Here is a 16,000-nt window from a genome sequence, read left to right as displayed (position 1 = left end):
CAACCAAGGGCAGATGTTCCCCTTAGCCATTGTGCTGCCCATGAATGCAGGGTATGCGAAGTAGTTATATTCTTACTGTCTTGCTTTTCTTTGAAAGTAAATCTGTTATCGGTCTGTGACTTTGAAGTTTGTCAGGATTTCAGGCCACACATGGCACAGGAAGCATGGAATCCTGGCAGGCTTTCTTGTTACAGAGACCTGTGTTTTATTGTAGCGCTTCAGACAACACACTGTAGTTTTAAAGTTGAGCCGGCCACTGGGACACTGGGAGAAGAAGATTGTCTTCTTCGTCCTTCTTCTCTCCGAGGAACCTCCTAACAGACTCTTATCCCTGTGCCTGGCTCTATTTAAATCTATGTCCTCAAAGCACTTACACCAGAATTGTGGAGTAAAAGGCTTTGAAAAGCCTCAAAAAAATATGCGCAACGCGGAGTTGCGCAAACATTTTGTGACTGTTGGTGTTTTCACGCCAGTTTTGGGGGAGGGGGACACAGCACCACAGCTAGTCTTATTTATGATGAGCTGTGGCGTACCTTATACCTTACTGACTGGAATAAGATTTGTGGCAGGTCACTAGGAGGTGCCCGCCATTTGGCAGATGCTCCTGATTCATTAAGAGGCGTGCTCCTCTTAATGAATCAGTAGCTTCTGACTCCAACATTCGCCCTCATCAAGACCGGCTTGGAAATCGGGGCCTTCGTCTCAGAGTGTGAAAAATATGACTTTCTGTAATGGGAGACCCTTTATGGATTTGGCAGAGTGAAACTGCCAACAGATTCAATTAAGGGGCATTTAAACCTGAAAATATAAGATAATTGATTATATCATATAACATTTGCCAATATATGAAAAAGTTCAATAAATAAGTAAATGGGCAGCCTTGTGAAAGCTATTATTTTGATATTTGGTTTAACACAAACCAAATTTTGTAAAAACCTACATTTTAATAAAAATTGATTGGATATATCGGATCTAAAAAATATAGCCACTTTATAAAAATGTAGTTCAGATGAGAGAGTCGGCACCACGTGTTTAAGGGACGGTGGGTGCCAGCTTATCCTTCTAATTTTCACTTCATAAAAATGCCTTTCTGTAAACAGTTCCAATGCATAGTAACACTTGTGTAGTCTGATCCTGTGGTCATTTCTAGTGCATTTACATTACTGACTTATCCTTTGTAGATCATTGGGGGTCAATAACCCACATCCCCACCGAGCAGCTTTGTACTCTGTCTAGTGACTTCTGCAGCACTTGAGAGAGGCCACTAAACAGTAACAATCTGATATAAACAAGACAGCATAAAGATAGGTCATTAGTATAAAAGTTCTGGAAAACCCCCTTCAATATGTTAGCAAAACATTAGAGATAGATGGAGGGAATTAATGCAAAATGACTGTAGGATTGTATAACTCAGGGCTTGTTTATAGTCTGTAACCATGGAAGCACATTGCTCTGCATGGGGCCTGTAGACAAAACAGGATATTTTTAAGGAAAACTATTTGTAAGGTTTCCTCAATATTTTATTCATGGTACATTAGAGCAATAAACAAAAGTAGCAAACATGGAGATATTCTTTCAGCCATAAGGGAACCTGTCACCACCAAAAAATTACCATTAAGCTGTATATATAGCGGTAATCTTCTATGTAGCCGGCAAACTGGGTAATTGACTACAGTGAGAAAATGAAGTTTTATTCTCCCTGCAGCCGTTCACTTACAGTCATTGGGGCAGTGCAGGGAAATGTTACAGTCATCGCTCAGTATATAGCTTACACCCTGTAATCACTCTTTGACACACTTATTGACAGCTTGTCAGTGTGTGTGTGCAGAGCAGGCTGTCAATCAGTGCGCCAGGGACTGATTACAGAAACAAAATAGGAGAGAGGAGGGGGGCGCTCCTGGTGTGATACCCAGTGGTCAAGTGGAGGAGGTTAAGAGCAAAGTACACTAACCTGCCATGGTTATGCTGCCGGCATAACCATGTTTGCAGAGCCTGCGGTGCTTATTGTGCACCACTCGTTGTCCCGGCTTCCAAGTTCGGAGGTTAACCGGTCACGTGGAACGTCCCCTGATGCTGATGTCACTGCAGGTCCTCCGTCTTTCAGGTCCTGCAGGATGGTTGATGGTCTGCTGGGTCCGTGCTACACCAAGCCGCACACACACACTTGACAGCCTGTCAGTGTGTGTGTGCAGAGCAGGCTGTCAATCAATGTGCCGGGGAGTGATTACAGCTCATTAACTGTACATTGAGTGGTGACTGATACAGCCCCCTTCACTGCCCCAACGACTGGAAGGGAGCGGCTGCAGGGAGAAAACAAAGACCTTCATTTTCTTGCATTGACTCCTCCGGTATGTCTTCTACACAGGATTCACATGCAATTTACCTGCAGATTACTGTTGTATCTGCAGATACATTGTGGGTTTTTTTAGGTGACAAGTTCCCTTTTACGGGTCCTTTTGCATGGGCAAAGTTTCTTCTTGCATCATCCAATCATTGCTCTTTTATCAGCTGAGTGCTGTGCTTGTTTACATTGGGCAATGACGGAGAACGAAACCTTCATTTGGCCAATAATCAGTACATGCAAAAGGGTCAAACGAGATTGTTTCCATGAAAGTTGGGACGCATGCACGCTAGGATTCCCCGTCATGCATGTTTATGTCTAGGCTGCTGTAAATTGCTGAGGTGAAGTGGAAACAGTAACAATCAGCTAAAATAAATGCAACGTTTTCAGTCATTGTTTCCTGTGAAACCTTTGATTGATAGAAGACATAAGATGATATAAGCAATTCAGCGCCCGTAGGCGGTATCGTTCTGAGAACTGAGGAGGAATAATAGAATTGTCATACCTTTCTATGCAGATGATTCCTTCTTCGCAAAATAATAGCGTATTCAAGGAACTTTAACATATATCTGTGAATGTTACACATCGCTCCATGTCTCGTGTACGTGTTAGTTTTCTTTTCAGGTCATCATTTACCATCTGGTAGTGTGTTACCAAAACAATACATAGGAATGTATAAAACCTTATTCCTTTGGTGTCAGTGATAATAAATATTGCATATTTTATTGGAGTCAGTCATGAGAAATGTTGTGAAGCTGCAATGAAGAGGTTATGTAGCACGGACACCCGTGTCTTCTGCTTCCATCTGTTGTCACCTTTCTTAATAATACCGTGTTACCTTAGTCTTACCTAATGTACAGGTAATTATGACGGGCGCTGCACATTGACAAGCATGAGAGACTGGCTAGGAATTCATGCACAATTGTTACTGGATAACTAGGCACATTACTTTCAGGTTGGCTTGGTGGTACTTCTGATGAATAAAGTCCTGTACTAATACCCCCAAAATATCTGGGATCACTAATTTAAAAGCCCATGTTATACATAGATACCTAATGTAACGTCTCTTCTTGAGTAGTGCCTGCTGGCGTGAGGAGACTTATAAGCCATGCAATGCTCCTCTGGAAAATTAAATATGCAAATTGCCTCTTCAGAGAAAAAGGTAACTTGAACTCTGGTACGACCTATTGGAAGTAGCAATCATAAAAAGTCAACATCGACCCTTTAACAAGCCTTGCCACATGATAAAAACCAAATCAAACACTCAATTTGTTGACACGTGTTTTGGGGTGTTTGCACCTCATCAGTGCAAAACAAGACTATGATGTGGCTGGATGAGAGTCCTCTGGCTGAGGTCTAAGAGTGAATGTATCCTAATGGAAGGAATGCTTCCTATCTGAAGAGTCAATTTGAATATACATGGATATGTGGTGGCAGTGGATGTTATAAAACGCACCAAATTGTTGGGTTAGAAATGGTGCAGATGTGTCACTGGCTGTCTATGGTGTGGTCTATACTAGGTCCATGGTGACTGAAATGGTGATTAAATCTGGATGACTGGATCTAATCTGTGATTGGCTCGATTGTTGTCATATACCTATACAGACACAGACAGCAAAAAATCAGATCTGATTTTCCTGTGAATGCTCATGGCTAGAATCTCTTTCAGGTTTATTTATGTGTCTGACCATGAATAAATTCTAATGTACTGTATATATCTGGCTATGGATTACGTCTGATGTGTGCTACTGGCTCTGGATTTGTTGTATATAGGCATTCTGATTTACATGTGTATGTCTGGCTAGCAATTATTTGTGTGACTGGCTAGGAGCCAGAGGTGATATATAGGGACGTGCATATGTAGGTATACAGTGATTCAAATTTTTTTTATTATCATAAGAGGATATGTAGATGAAACCTTACCAGACCTTACTCAGGTCAACTTTTTCTTTTGGGCAGTTATGAAAGATTAAGTATATTAAATTAAAAAACATGTAGTTGATATCGTCATTATAATTCAAATAATATTTAAACTATATGCCTACTTCTGCACCCCCTGTATGTTTGCGCCCAGTAAGGAATTGGTTCTTAGAGATCAGCTCTAATATAGCTTGTTAGAGGTCTTTATTAAAGGGAATCTGTCAGCAGGTTGTTGCGGTTTAATTGAAGACCAGCATAATATACAGAGCAAGAGAGCCTGAATGCAGGGATATGTCACCTATTAGGCTGTGTGCTATAGTTTCAATATAGTGTTTTATCAGCAGGAGATTATCACTGCCTGACTAGGTCTCGTGCACTGTAGTCCAGCTAATCTGTGTAACCACATTATGGGTTGACTCTCATGCTTTAAAGAATATGCACACCTTTTGGGAGCAACATATATTTTTTAATTCAGTGCATATACTTTAGGCTAAATATTTTTGAAGTAATGCTCCATGAAAATTTTGCACTGATTGTTTTCTATAGACTCTGTGTTGCTCTGTCTATTGTTGGCTGTATAACGAGTTAACTGAGAATCTGTCTGTGAGCTCAATCTGACAGACAATTTATAACTCTTTTTGTCTTTTGCTAAGCTTCTCTCAGACAATTTATGGTCACATCAAAGTTTGGTTCTCCTTTGATGTAGTTAGTAATAATAAATTAGCTGAGAGGAGACAGATACCGTAAGTGTTACAAATTTCCTGACAGAATGAGCTCAATGATAGATTCTTGGTTAATCTTATTCTACAACCAGCAATGAACACGAAAAAACAGCCTTAAAAGCCAAATAGTGCAACATTTTAAGAAAACATAATTACAAAAAATTATTTTCAACCCAAAATACATGCATTTAAGAAAAAAAAAAATAGCCTAACTTTTGGCTGTCTTGTATTACCCTTTACTTTTAAATTAACGAAATTTCCAAATATAATATGCAATTGATGTTGTATAACTAACCTCTTGAACTGATTTTCTAATATTTCCTTTTTGTTACAATTTGTAAGGGGTGTTCCATTGCTTTAAAATTGATGACTTTTCTTTAGGCTAGGTCACCAATATCAGATCAGAAAGGGTCTAAAACCCAGCATTGATCAGCTGATTAAAGGTGCTACACACAAAATAAGAGGCACAGCTCCATACTTGTGTAGTGGCCATGAGTGGTACTGCCAGCTTGTAATACTGTTCACGGCCACTACTCAATGTACAGATCTGTGCGATTTCTGCCGCATGTTTAATAAACTGATCGGTGTGGGTGCCAAGAGCCTGACTAATTAATCCTAGCGTGAAGTCATCCGTATTAATGTCTGAGAACACCGTTATATAGTCTCACTGTTCCTGAAATAATTTATTACCCTGTTGCCTAACAAACCTGCTTTGTGTGTGCATGACAATAACCTATATGTTTCTGTCTCTACATGTCTTGCTTGTATTACTAACCAGGGTCCATATTTGGTTCACGGAGAGCTGAGATCAGAATTAAATGACCGAACAGGTGTGTACGAGGATCAACTCCGGAGGGGTCAGACGGGCTCAAGAGTCCTTTCCCGAAACGACACTTTGGAGTCTGAGACACAGGGCAGCCGGGACTCAGCATACACAGAGCCAGGAGACTCCTGCATGGACATAGAGACTGACCCATATGAGGATCCAGAGCCCAAAAGTCATGGTGGGGAACATGGGCGGCTTCAGCATCAGGGATCCTGGGAAGAAATGGGTCCAGATCAGGAGAATATGCAGCATCTGAGGAGGAGGGAGTCTCCAAGACCACAAGGAAAGGGAAGAGAGCAGTACTGGCATGAAGGTGAAGGCAGGAACAGGGTTCAGCTAGACAGCTGGGGGAGAGATGTATGTATTCGCTAATGGGGACTGCCCAGAACCAGGCCTGGAATTAGAATGAGAGGGCATCAAGGACCTCTACGGTACGTCAGGTCTGTAGTGTACAGCCTTCCTCCAAACAAACAGTGCTCCTTCCAGAACACCTTTAAGAACACACACTTTTCTTACATTCCTCATAATTTCATCACCATCACTACAGGCCTCACAGCTCAGCAATGTATAACCCCACAGTCCCCAAAGTCTCAGTCACTGGCACACATTGTTCGTTTCCTTCTTCTTGCATCTCGGGGCCCACACAGCAGCTGGTGTACATGGTACCTGCACCGGATTAACACTGCCTTGGCCCTAATCCTTTCCTGGACACAGCAGAATATGACCACTGCCCCTAGTCTGTGATAGGAAACAGATGATTTCATGTCCCATAGCTAGATCCCATATTTCATTGTTGGTTTGATAAATTACTTTACGTTATGACATAGGATGATGCTGAATTCATGGACGGCACCTATGTAGTATTCCCATAAATTAAAAAAGTATACTAACCTTATTTATTACATAGTTTATTCAGACTCTAAAATTCACTCTTAATCCAAAATGCAACACTTGAATTATATGAATTTTTACTGATAAAATCTATAGGCACTTATTGTTTAGTGCCTCACAGTCCCATCCCAACCATTGAAGCAACTTTTTAGCTATATCTGGGCCTATGTGCTGGATTTGCCACTGTTATCTTTATTATTTTAGTTCACCATAAAAATGTCTGATCTATAGAAGATTACCCGTGTACAGTAGACCTTATATAATCTAGGAGTAACTAAGCAGGAAACTGTCGGTTATATATGACTTACCATATATATGACCCAATGACCTTACCGATACACTGCACCCACTGCCGCTTCCCAAATCACTCCTATAAATCTCACTTTCTCACCCCTGGCACCCACTGAAACACTGCCATCTCATGAACTGTGCCAACACTGCCTTCTGACACCCTCACCGCACTTAACACTGCCTTCTGTCCCCAGCCTTGCACTGGCAATCTTTTTAACCACTTCTTCGAATGACAGTATGGCTTCCTATTTTCATCCCCACTGTCCTGCCTCTCATTGCACTGACTCCTCCACTCCCAGCTTTACAGAGAGAAGAATAAGAAGAAGACTTCCACATCCTCAGATCGTTGGACTTGATGCTCCCAATCACGTCTTTACCCCCCCACTGGAATGTGCATTGAGGCCAATCCTAGCCTGACAACTGTGGGGGAGTCTGTAGGTTGGGAATTTCACACACCATGTGCCATAAATGTATTTTCTGGAGTGAAGAGAGCCTGAATGTATTAACCCCCTCAATGCCTAAAGGGGTCTACATCACACTTTGCAATGAATCACTGACCTAAAACTAATATGTTAACCCTCCTTTGCTCTCTTGTAAAACCGGGATGTAAAGCGTTAGCAAATGCCAGTATACATTGTGCCTGCATATAGTAATATCTTTGCCTGCCTTTTGCTTTGTCATGTTCCATATTTTTCGATTCTAAGACAGTTCCAGAAATCTGGATCTTCCTCCCTTTCTCCATCTCTATGCCATGCTTTCCATGTATTGTCAGTGGAGCATCCAGGAGGAGGCTGGTTACAGCTCAGCTTCCCAAACCCTATCTTACGATGTTCATATACTGTACTGAAAAATATTCAGAATTGAGAGTCCTCAGTGGTTGATACCTTTTAATGGCTAACTGAAAACATGGTAACAAATTGCAAGCTTTCGAGACTACTCGGGTCTCTTCATCAGGCATAGAATAACACGAAATCTGAAGAATCACATATTTATACACAACACAGCACAGAGTAGTCTGGAAAGCTTGCAATGTGTTACCATCTTTTCAGTTAGCCATTAAAAGGTATCAGCCACTGAGGACTCTCAATTCTGAATATTTTTCTATCTACTGGCTAACACGGTACAAAGATATATACCTTTCCTGTATCATATACTGTACTGACATCATAGTGGTGGAAACCATATAAATCACCGTGTACAAATGTAGAGGGAACAATTTGCCCATTTCCCTAGTGCCAAAAGTAAAGATGTCTAAAGTAGTAAAGAAGAAGTTGCATTATATGGACCTCGTTGGTGACCCCTGAGGGTCCCGATGTGTGTTCTGTGCCACTCAAGTGTGACCCGTTTTGTATGGGAGTATGTACACGTGCTATGTCTGTGTTATGGATAGTGCCACACAGAACATAAAGTGACAAAACTGAAAGCAGAAAATTCCCCTGATTACAAGGCTTATTTTGCTTTCACAAGTCAACTTAAGGCCGAAATCCCCCATAGCTGAGAGTGCAGCTCAAACTTAAGGCCAAAACCCCCCATAGCTGAGAGTGCAGCTCAAACATAAGGCTGAAATCCCCCATAGCTGAGAGTGCAGCTCAACCTGTTTCACCTGTAATCAGCACTAAATTAGCTCCTGATGCATCACCTAAAAGAAAACGGGGAGTTTTTTCTATCTCTATGGTGCTTGTGTTCTCACCTGCAGACCTATAGACTGTACTTTAAATCTGTGGAGACCTTGTTGGCTCTTAGGGGGCTTGTAATGATTGTTAACATCTTATATGCTGGGTGCTGCTGTCTCTGTGGTGAGAAGACAGGGATTGTGGACGTCACCTGCTGGGCCCTCATTTCCTTAAAGAGAGTCGTCCGTGCAAAATTACATTATGAAGTAAGCACATCTCCATGTACAGCAGCTTTCAATTACAATGATCTTTGAAGCAATATGCAAATGAGGTTCATTAGCTCCTCCTCCTACTTTATTGATTGACAGCTGGTGAAAATGACACCAAGATTGGCAATTAATACAGCAGGGAGAGAAGCTGGGGTCCCAAATTGACTGATGGATGGGTGCTGAGCAGGGGTGGACATATTGGGGCAATCTGTGCTGCCGCACAGGGGCGCAGAACGTAAGGGGGACACTTCTACCTCTAAAGCAGGAGGAATTGTACATTTTGATGACTTATTTGACGGCAAAGGGTCCATGTACTGTTCTTGCACAGGTGTCCCCTTCTGTCTGTGACCGCGATTGGTGCTGAGGACCACTCATGGATGCACCGAGCATCCAACTTGCATGTTAATTCAAAAATTGTTTTCTTGAAACTACACCTATGCTTCTTTCAGAGAATGCTTCCCTACATTGAAAAGTGCTTACTTCTTAACATAATTTTAACCTGATAAACTCCCTTTTAATGCAAGACAATCTCATATCTACAACAAAATAATTGACTGTCCCAAGTGTGAATGTGTACAGACCCCTAGGTAAGGGGAAAATGATTAAATGGGTTGTTTCATCTTCAGCGATCATCATCAATGATCATGAGAATAACGGTTAATTCAAGTTCTATATAAACGTACTTTCAATCTGAGACCTCATTCAGACGCCCAGGATTTTTCTCATATGCAAAAAGGTACACACTTGTTCATCAGTGTTTGGATCTGAATGAGGACTAAGGTGGAATTCCCCATTTCTGTCTATAAACAATTTACTGGTGACCAACAGTATGTCTGTATGGCAGGCATCCATGTGCTGTGTATGCTGCTTTCATTTTCTCTTTCCTTTTTATGTTTGATAGTTGTGCAGTTTCTGTTTCTTTATTGAAAAACTCATGATATGCACAATCCTCATCGAGAACAGGAAGAAAAATTTGTACTGTAGACAAGACTGCTTTATCTACAGGACATGACCTGTGGTGGAAAATGACCACTGATCAGCTATCAATGGTCGTTTAATAGCCTGTTTAGATAGGCCAACCATGCTTGCAGTGCATTTGATCTGTCAGTATGAGCTGCCATTCTTTTCGGCAGCACATGTCCTGTTTACACAGGATGAGGTGCAGCTGAGAATGATTATTTTTAAGTAAGATTAAAAAATAATTTTACTTGACAAATGGGCACTTTGCTAGTTGTTTACCTGTTTCTAGGAAGGGTCAATTCCTGAGTACAGTATAAGTGCGCCCTAAAGGCCCCGTCACACTAAGCGACGCACCAGCGATCACGACAACGACGCGACCTGGCAAAGATCGTTTGTGCGTCGTTACATGGTCGCTAGTTAGCTGCCAAACAGGCAGATCTCCTAAACGACGCAGCAGCGATCTGTATAACGACCTCGGCGGCCGTTGGGAGCATGTAGTGTTTTAACGATTCAACCTAGTCCCGCCTGCGCCGCAGAGATATGGGTCACAAACAAGGTCGCTCGTCGTTTATTATGGGTGTCAAACTCAGCGATTCAGGCGCACCAGCGGGACGCCAACGATCAAAAAACGGCCCAGGACGTTTGAGCATGATCAGCGACATCGCGGCGGGGGCCATATCGCCGCTGCATCATGTCACACATAGCGACATCGCTGACTATGTCGCTGTTGCGTCATCAAATCGGTGACGCTTAAGCGATCTCGCTAGCGATCTCGCTTAGTGTGACGGGGCCTTAAGGCCCCTGCTACACTAAGGTCACAGACTTGCACTGATTAGAAAGCTGATACCCCACCCCTAACACATTACAGGGTAAATCCTGCTGTCAGGTACCCTTTAATATTTATAGGTTAAAGTGTTACTTGGGGCAAAAAATCACACAAAAATTAGTCCATCATTATCAATGTGCAAGTGATATTTCTTACTGTTCTTACACGAGCAATTGTAATGCATCTTCCTTAGGTGTATGTGAGCATTTTAAATCTTATGTCTTAAAATGGATTGTCTTGTCAGACACTGGTGGCATAACACTGTGATTCTTGACAAAGAGGCAGCAGCACTAACAGCCATTCCACATTCTTTCCTCCTCACAGACAGCCCATGACTATCAGGATTACAGTCAGACCCCTGACAATTGGTGGCATATCCTGGTGATGCCAACGATGTCTGTAGTTAGACAACCCTCTGGCAAAGAGTTTATCAACCTAAGAAAAGATGTTAAGCAGGATGTTTACTATGGAAAGTTCAAACCTCATTCTATAGTAGCTCACTCACAAGCTTTGCTCGATTTACACTGTACAGTGTATACATATATATATATATATATATATATATATATACACACACACTATAGAGATATATGTATGTATATACATATATACACATACCTCCACACACACACACACACTAGCAACCTTGTGTTTGTCTTTTTTATGGCAAGGACATCCATAGCACATCTGGTAAAGTGCATGTATGTATTTATACACACATCTAAGGAACCATTTACTGCAACTGTTTCATTCCAGAAATTCTTCAACGATTTACCAGGCAAAGTCTTTTGGGAAACTCTACAGGAAGCTTCAGTAATATTTCCCTTTTGTCTCTAGTTTTCTTTAATTCCCACAAAAAATAATTGAGGTGCTTTTCCTAGTACCACTACTTGCAGATTATACACAGCTGGTAAATTGCCCGAAGATTTCACATGTGTTTGTGTCTCACAGACATCAGACCATAACCAGGATAATGAACAATTCTCTCTTTTTTTCAGCTACTGTAAATTAATTTGCTAATTTACTACCTTGTTCCTGCCTAGGTAAAGCAGGAAGGTGACAATAGTGGGTAGGATGGACTCTTTCACCAGGACAAGCCTTCAGGACAGGCATGTTCAGCTAGGATGGGTATCAATGACTAGTGAGTGCCCACTTTCACCCTTGTTGGGCTGTTTAATTGGTAAAATTATACCAAGTGATTCTTTGACAGCATGTCTAAGCTACATGAGTTTTTCCTAATAAGAGCATCTTCAACAGAGGAATGCTTAGTGGCATTGAAATGTCTGTCTTAGTAGATACTTACAATTTCAATGAAATAACACTGCTAGGTCATCTTATCTTTGAGCTCTACATTGAGACGTCTTTCTGATTTGCCTCCTGAAAATCATTGAATAAACTGACAACTGGGAAAGACCTTTCCTCGTCTCTTCATAGTTTGATATTCTCTGTGCTGGTTAGACTGGCAGAATGTGGAGGCACATAACAAATTCACAAGGACAATGGTAATGTCCAGATATCGATTTATTATCGTAATACACTCCCAAATAAAATAACTGAGTAACAACATAATGCAGTGCTTTAAGGAAAATGCCCCAAAATTTGTTTTTTTAACTACACGTATTTACTAAGACAAGACATGTAAGGAGAACTGTTCCTCGTACACCAGTCTGAAGTGTCAGTAAACATTACTATTAACATATTAGAAATGCCACCAAACTCTAATGTCTCCAGCCATGAAAGGGAAAAAAAAAAAAAAGTTATGCTGTATTACGACCGCAAAACCAGACCCAACTGCCAGGTCACCACATCTAACAGGATGTAGTTTGGGTGATTGGACCAGCAGTCTGAGAAATTTGTGGCCATGATCAGGGTTGCCAACTTTGTGATTTCTTGAGAAACTCGACAGCCAACTTTTTTTATGGACACATTAGATGACCATAATGAATAATTCCGATTATAAGTGATACATGTCTACAGAGCATAAATCCTCCATGAAGACATCAGCTGCATTCGCTGTAAACTGTAAAAGGGTGATAAATACAGTAATAAAAAGCTGTACAAGTTTCTCTGGCTTAAAAAAAAACATCACAGGCACATCAAAAAATTTTTACGGATAGGGGAAAAAGTGCCCTATTTTTACGGACTGTTCAGGAATTCTGGATGGTTGGCAACCCTGGTCATGATACAGGTGAAGAAACGCATCTGCATTAGTTTACCATTCCCCCTTGTGGGAGTGGAAATGCAGAAATACCCAATCACTCCCATGTTATACCTGGACACTGCCTTTTTGCATTGTGTGAATCCTGCCTTACAGAAACAGTTAGGTGTATGTAAAGTGTGTTGTGATCCTACATAACTTCCATATTACGCTAACAAAAATAGCATTACCAATACTTACGTAGTGAGTCATTTCTATCTTCGCTTATTACTGTAGCTTAGACATTTATAACCATAGTACAAAAGTGCTAATCATTTAGCAAACACACCGAGAGAAAGGTAAAGTAAAGGCATGTCCCCAGATCAGCCAGAAACTGGTTTAGTTATTGATACTTACAAGGACATTGTAACAGATCAGTTCTAATGCAAACCTGTGTTTTGCTATAAAAATATATTTTTTACCTGGAGTAAATCCGGCATTGTTATTATCTTGTTCTTGCCCCTCTCCTATCCTGAGATATGGCCTCCTTTTCCATGTATGTAAATCTAGGCATTTTAGCCAAATGGGTGTGCTCATGTTTTCTCTTTGGGAATCTTCTTCATAACCACGTCCAGTTGGCTACAAAGACTAGATTTGTAAGGAAATACGTCAGAAATGGAAAAGTGCAGGAAAATACTGATGCCAAGTTCAGGAGAACAGCAGCATTTACACCAGGTAAAAAAAAAATATTTGTGGAACGTGACAGTTCCTCTTTAAAGCCCAGCTGAGGCTGAGGATTCCCATCTCCAAGATCCTATCCCAATATGTAGTAGGTGTAATAGTAATAATATTAGTAAATACTTCCAATTAAAAATGTAGTATAGTTTTTCTAATTAGCTATGTCACTTTCCTCATGTGCAAGCAGTGCAGAACCTTATGTATCCATGGTTATGACCACTGATATAGCTAATAGTGGTTGTAACCATGGATACCTAAGGTCCTGCAATGTGTACTCATGAAGAAAGAGACATAGTGAATCAGAAAAACTATACTACAATTCTAATTGAAAGTATTTGGTAATATAGTAGTACGCCTACTACATATTTGGATAGGATCTTGGAGATGAGAATACCCCTTTAAAGGGAATCTGTCACCCTTTTTTTCGGCTTGCAGCTGCTGGCATTGACATCGGGGGCTTATCTACAGCATTCTGTAATGCTGTAGATAAGCCTCCGATGTAACCTGAAAGATAAGAAAAACACGTTATATTATACTCACCGGGGTGGGTGGTCCGGTCCGGTGGGCATTGTGGTCCGGTCCGACGCCTCCCTTCTTCATGCGATGACATCCTCTTCTCCCGTCCTGTAATGGCCGCAGCGCAAGCGCACTGCTCTGCCCTGTTGAGGGCAGAGCAGAATTCTGCAGTGCGCAGGCGCCGGACCAATCCCGACGCCTGCGCACTGCAGGACTCTGCTCTGTCCTCAACAGGGCAGAGCAGTGCGCTTGCGCCGCAGCCATTACAGGACGGGAGAAGAGGATGTCATTGCATGAAGAAGGGAGGCGTCGGACCAGACTGCAACGCCCACCGGACCGCCCACCCCGGTGAGTATAATATAACGTGTTTTTCTTATCTTTCAGGTTACATCGGAGGCTTATCTACAGCACTACAGAACGCTGTAGATAAGCCCCCAATGTCTATGCCGGCAGCTGCAAGACGAAAAAAAGGGTGACAGATTCCCTTTAAGGAAGATAAAAGGACTGCAGGAAATTCTCATGGCTACATGTAGGAGTCCTAAGGACAGGCCTTCTGTCTTGTTCCCTTTTTATCCTCTTTGCTATAACTGTTTTGCATATAGAGAGAACTAGGCCACAAGTGTTCTACTACTGACAAGAGCCCCTTACATGTCTATGGGAAATATGGCCACTGTCATAGCGCGTGTGATATCAACAATTCCCCTAGAACGATAATCCATAGAAAAAGTGCAATTGACTTTACTTTTTAGATACATCCATCTTGGAGACTAAACCAAGGAGATGCTATCTACGAGTCATTGCCTCATGCCTTCTAGTCATGAAGTGCCTCTATAATATAAATGGATAGTTTGTACTGAACTTCTCCATTGTGCAGTTTATCTGAAGCTGGTCAGTATTTTACAGCATGTTTGGGGAGCTGGTGCTTGCTATTAAGTGATCTTTCCCTTTTCTTACGTCTCCTCTTGTAAGGCCAGCTTTATATATACAGCCTTTGTTCTTCCTTTTAAAGAAGTCAGATCTGAATATTGATAATACGATGATGCCCAGACATTGTGGTCACTGAAGGCCGGCTTGACTGCTGAGTTCTACACATGAGTGTCCAGGTGGGTCAGGGATTACACAGGTAATCATTAGCTCGTATGGCACCGTCCCCTAAGCAAACCCTATATTACATCATTTATTTACTAATTTGTGGTCTATTATACCACAGTGGACTATGGCCTTCTTTTTTTTTAATCTTTTTTCCCCTTTTTCCTGTGCTTCAGATACAGATTTTCTTGCTGCATGTTTATATATGTATGTATATGTAAACTGTTTTACATTTTGACAAGTTTTCTCAATGTTTTGATAAATACCAGTATGTCAAAGTAAAAGAACTGGGGCTATACCGCTGCCTCTTAGTGACGACATTCTGTCGCTTTTTACTCCATGTAATCCATAACTTGTTCTGGATAAAGGGGCTACTGAGGTGGAGTAGTCTTCCCTGCCACCAAGCATCCAGTGCCAAAATCCCACATGGACAGTGGCTTTCAATGTAAATACCACAAATGCCGTCAAGCAACCAAGCTGCCTACTGCATGACATGGGAGCAATGCATCACTAGGAGGAGCCACATGCACCACCAGTCTATAAACCCCGGAATTACTGCAGTTGGTTCCAGTGTCTTAGGGATCGTGCTTGGGCTTAAGGGGTAAACTGGTCAAATGTGCACAGGCAGGCAAGTACGCAAGACTTACCCTTGCAGGGCTCCAACTTGTAAAGTGCTTTCTCTTTTAAATGTGATTAAAAATAAATTCATTTTGAAAGAGCTGAATGTTTCCTTCTCTTTATTAAAGCCAATATAGGTCTGGTCTAGCATCAGGATAATCAGTTCATCTTCTCAATCCCACAGTAGCGCTGCATCATTTACAGGACAATTTTGTATTCTAGGATATGTGTGAAAAAATTCAC

At 41.5% G+C, this 16,000-nt stretch overlaps 1 protein-coding gene across 2 annotated transcripts in view; it reads left to right on the top strand.

Moving 5' to 3' along the window:
• The window catches only part of CACNB1 (calcium voltage-gated channel auxiliary subunit beta 1), a 111,803-nt gene extending 98,275 nt beyond the window's left edge, over window positions 1-13,528 (top strand). For both annotated transcript variants that reach the window (XM_073572542.1, XM_073572541.1), the window contains exon 14: window positions 5,762-13,528. In XM_073572542.1, coding sequence (XP_073428643.1) covers window positions 5,762-6,181 — 420 coding nt within the window. In that variant the 3' untranslated portion in view covers window positions 6,182-13,528. The remainder of the gene's footprint in view (window positions 1-5,761) is intronic.
• Window positions 13,529-16,000: the final 2,472 nt, after the last annotated feature.

The sequence above is a fragment of the Dendrobates tinctorius genome, unplaced genomic scaffold (genome assembly GCF_039654945.1).
Source record: "Dendrobates tinctorius isolate UK_male_01 unplaced genomic scaffold, ASM3965494v1 ptg000032l, whole genome shotgun sequence".
NCBI classification, from domain to species: Eukaryota; Metazoa; Chordata; class Amphibia; order Anura; family Dendrobatidae; genus Dendrobates; species Dendrobates tinctorius.
The sequence above is the reverse complement of the archived record's forward strand: the minus strand, read 5'-3'. Positions and strand labels throughout refer to the sequence as shown.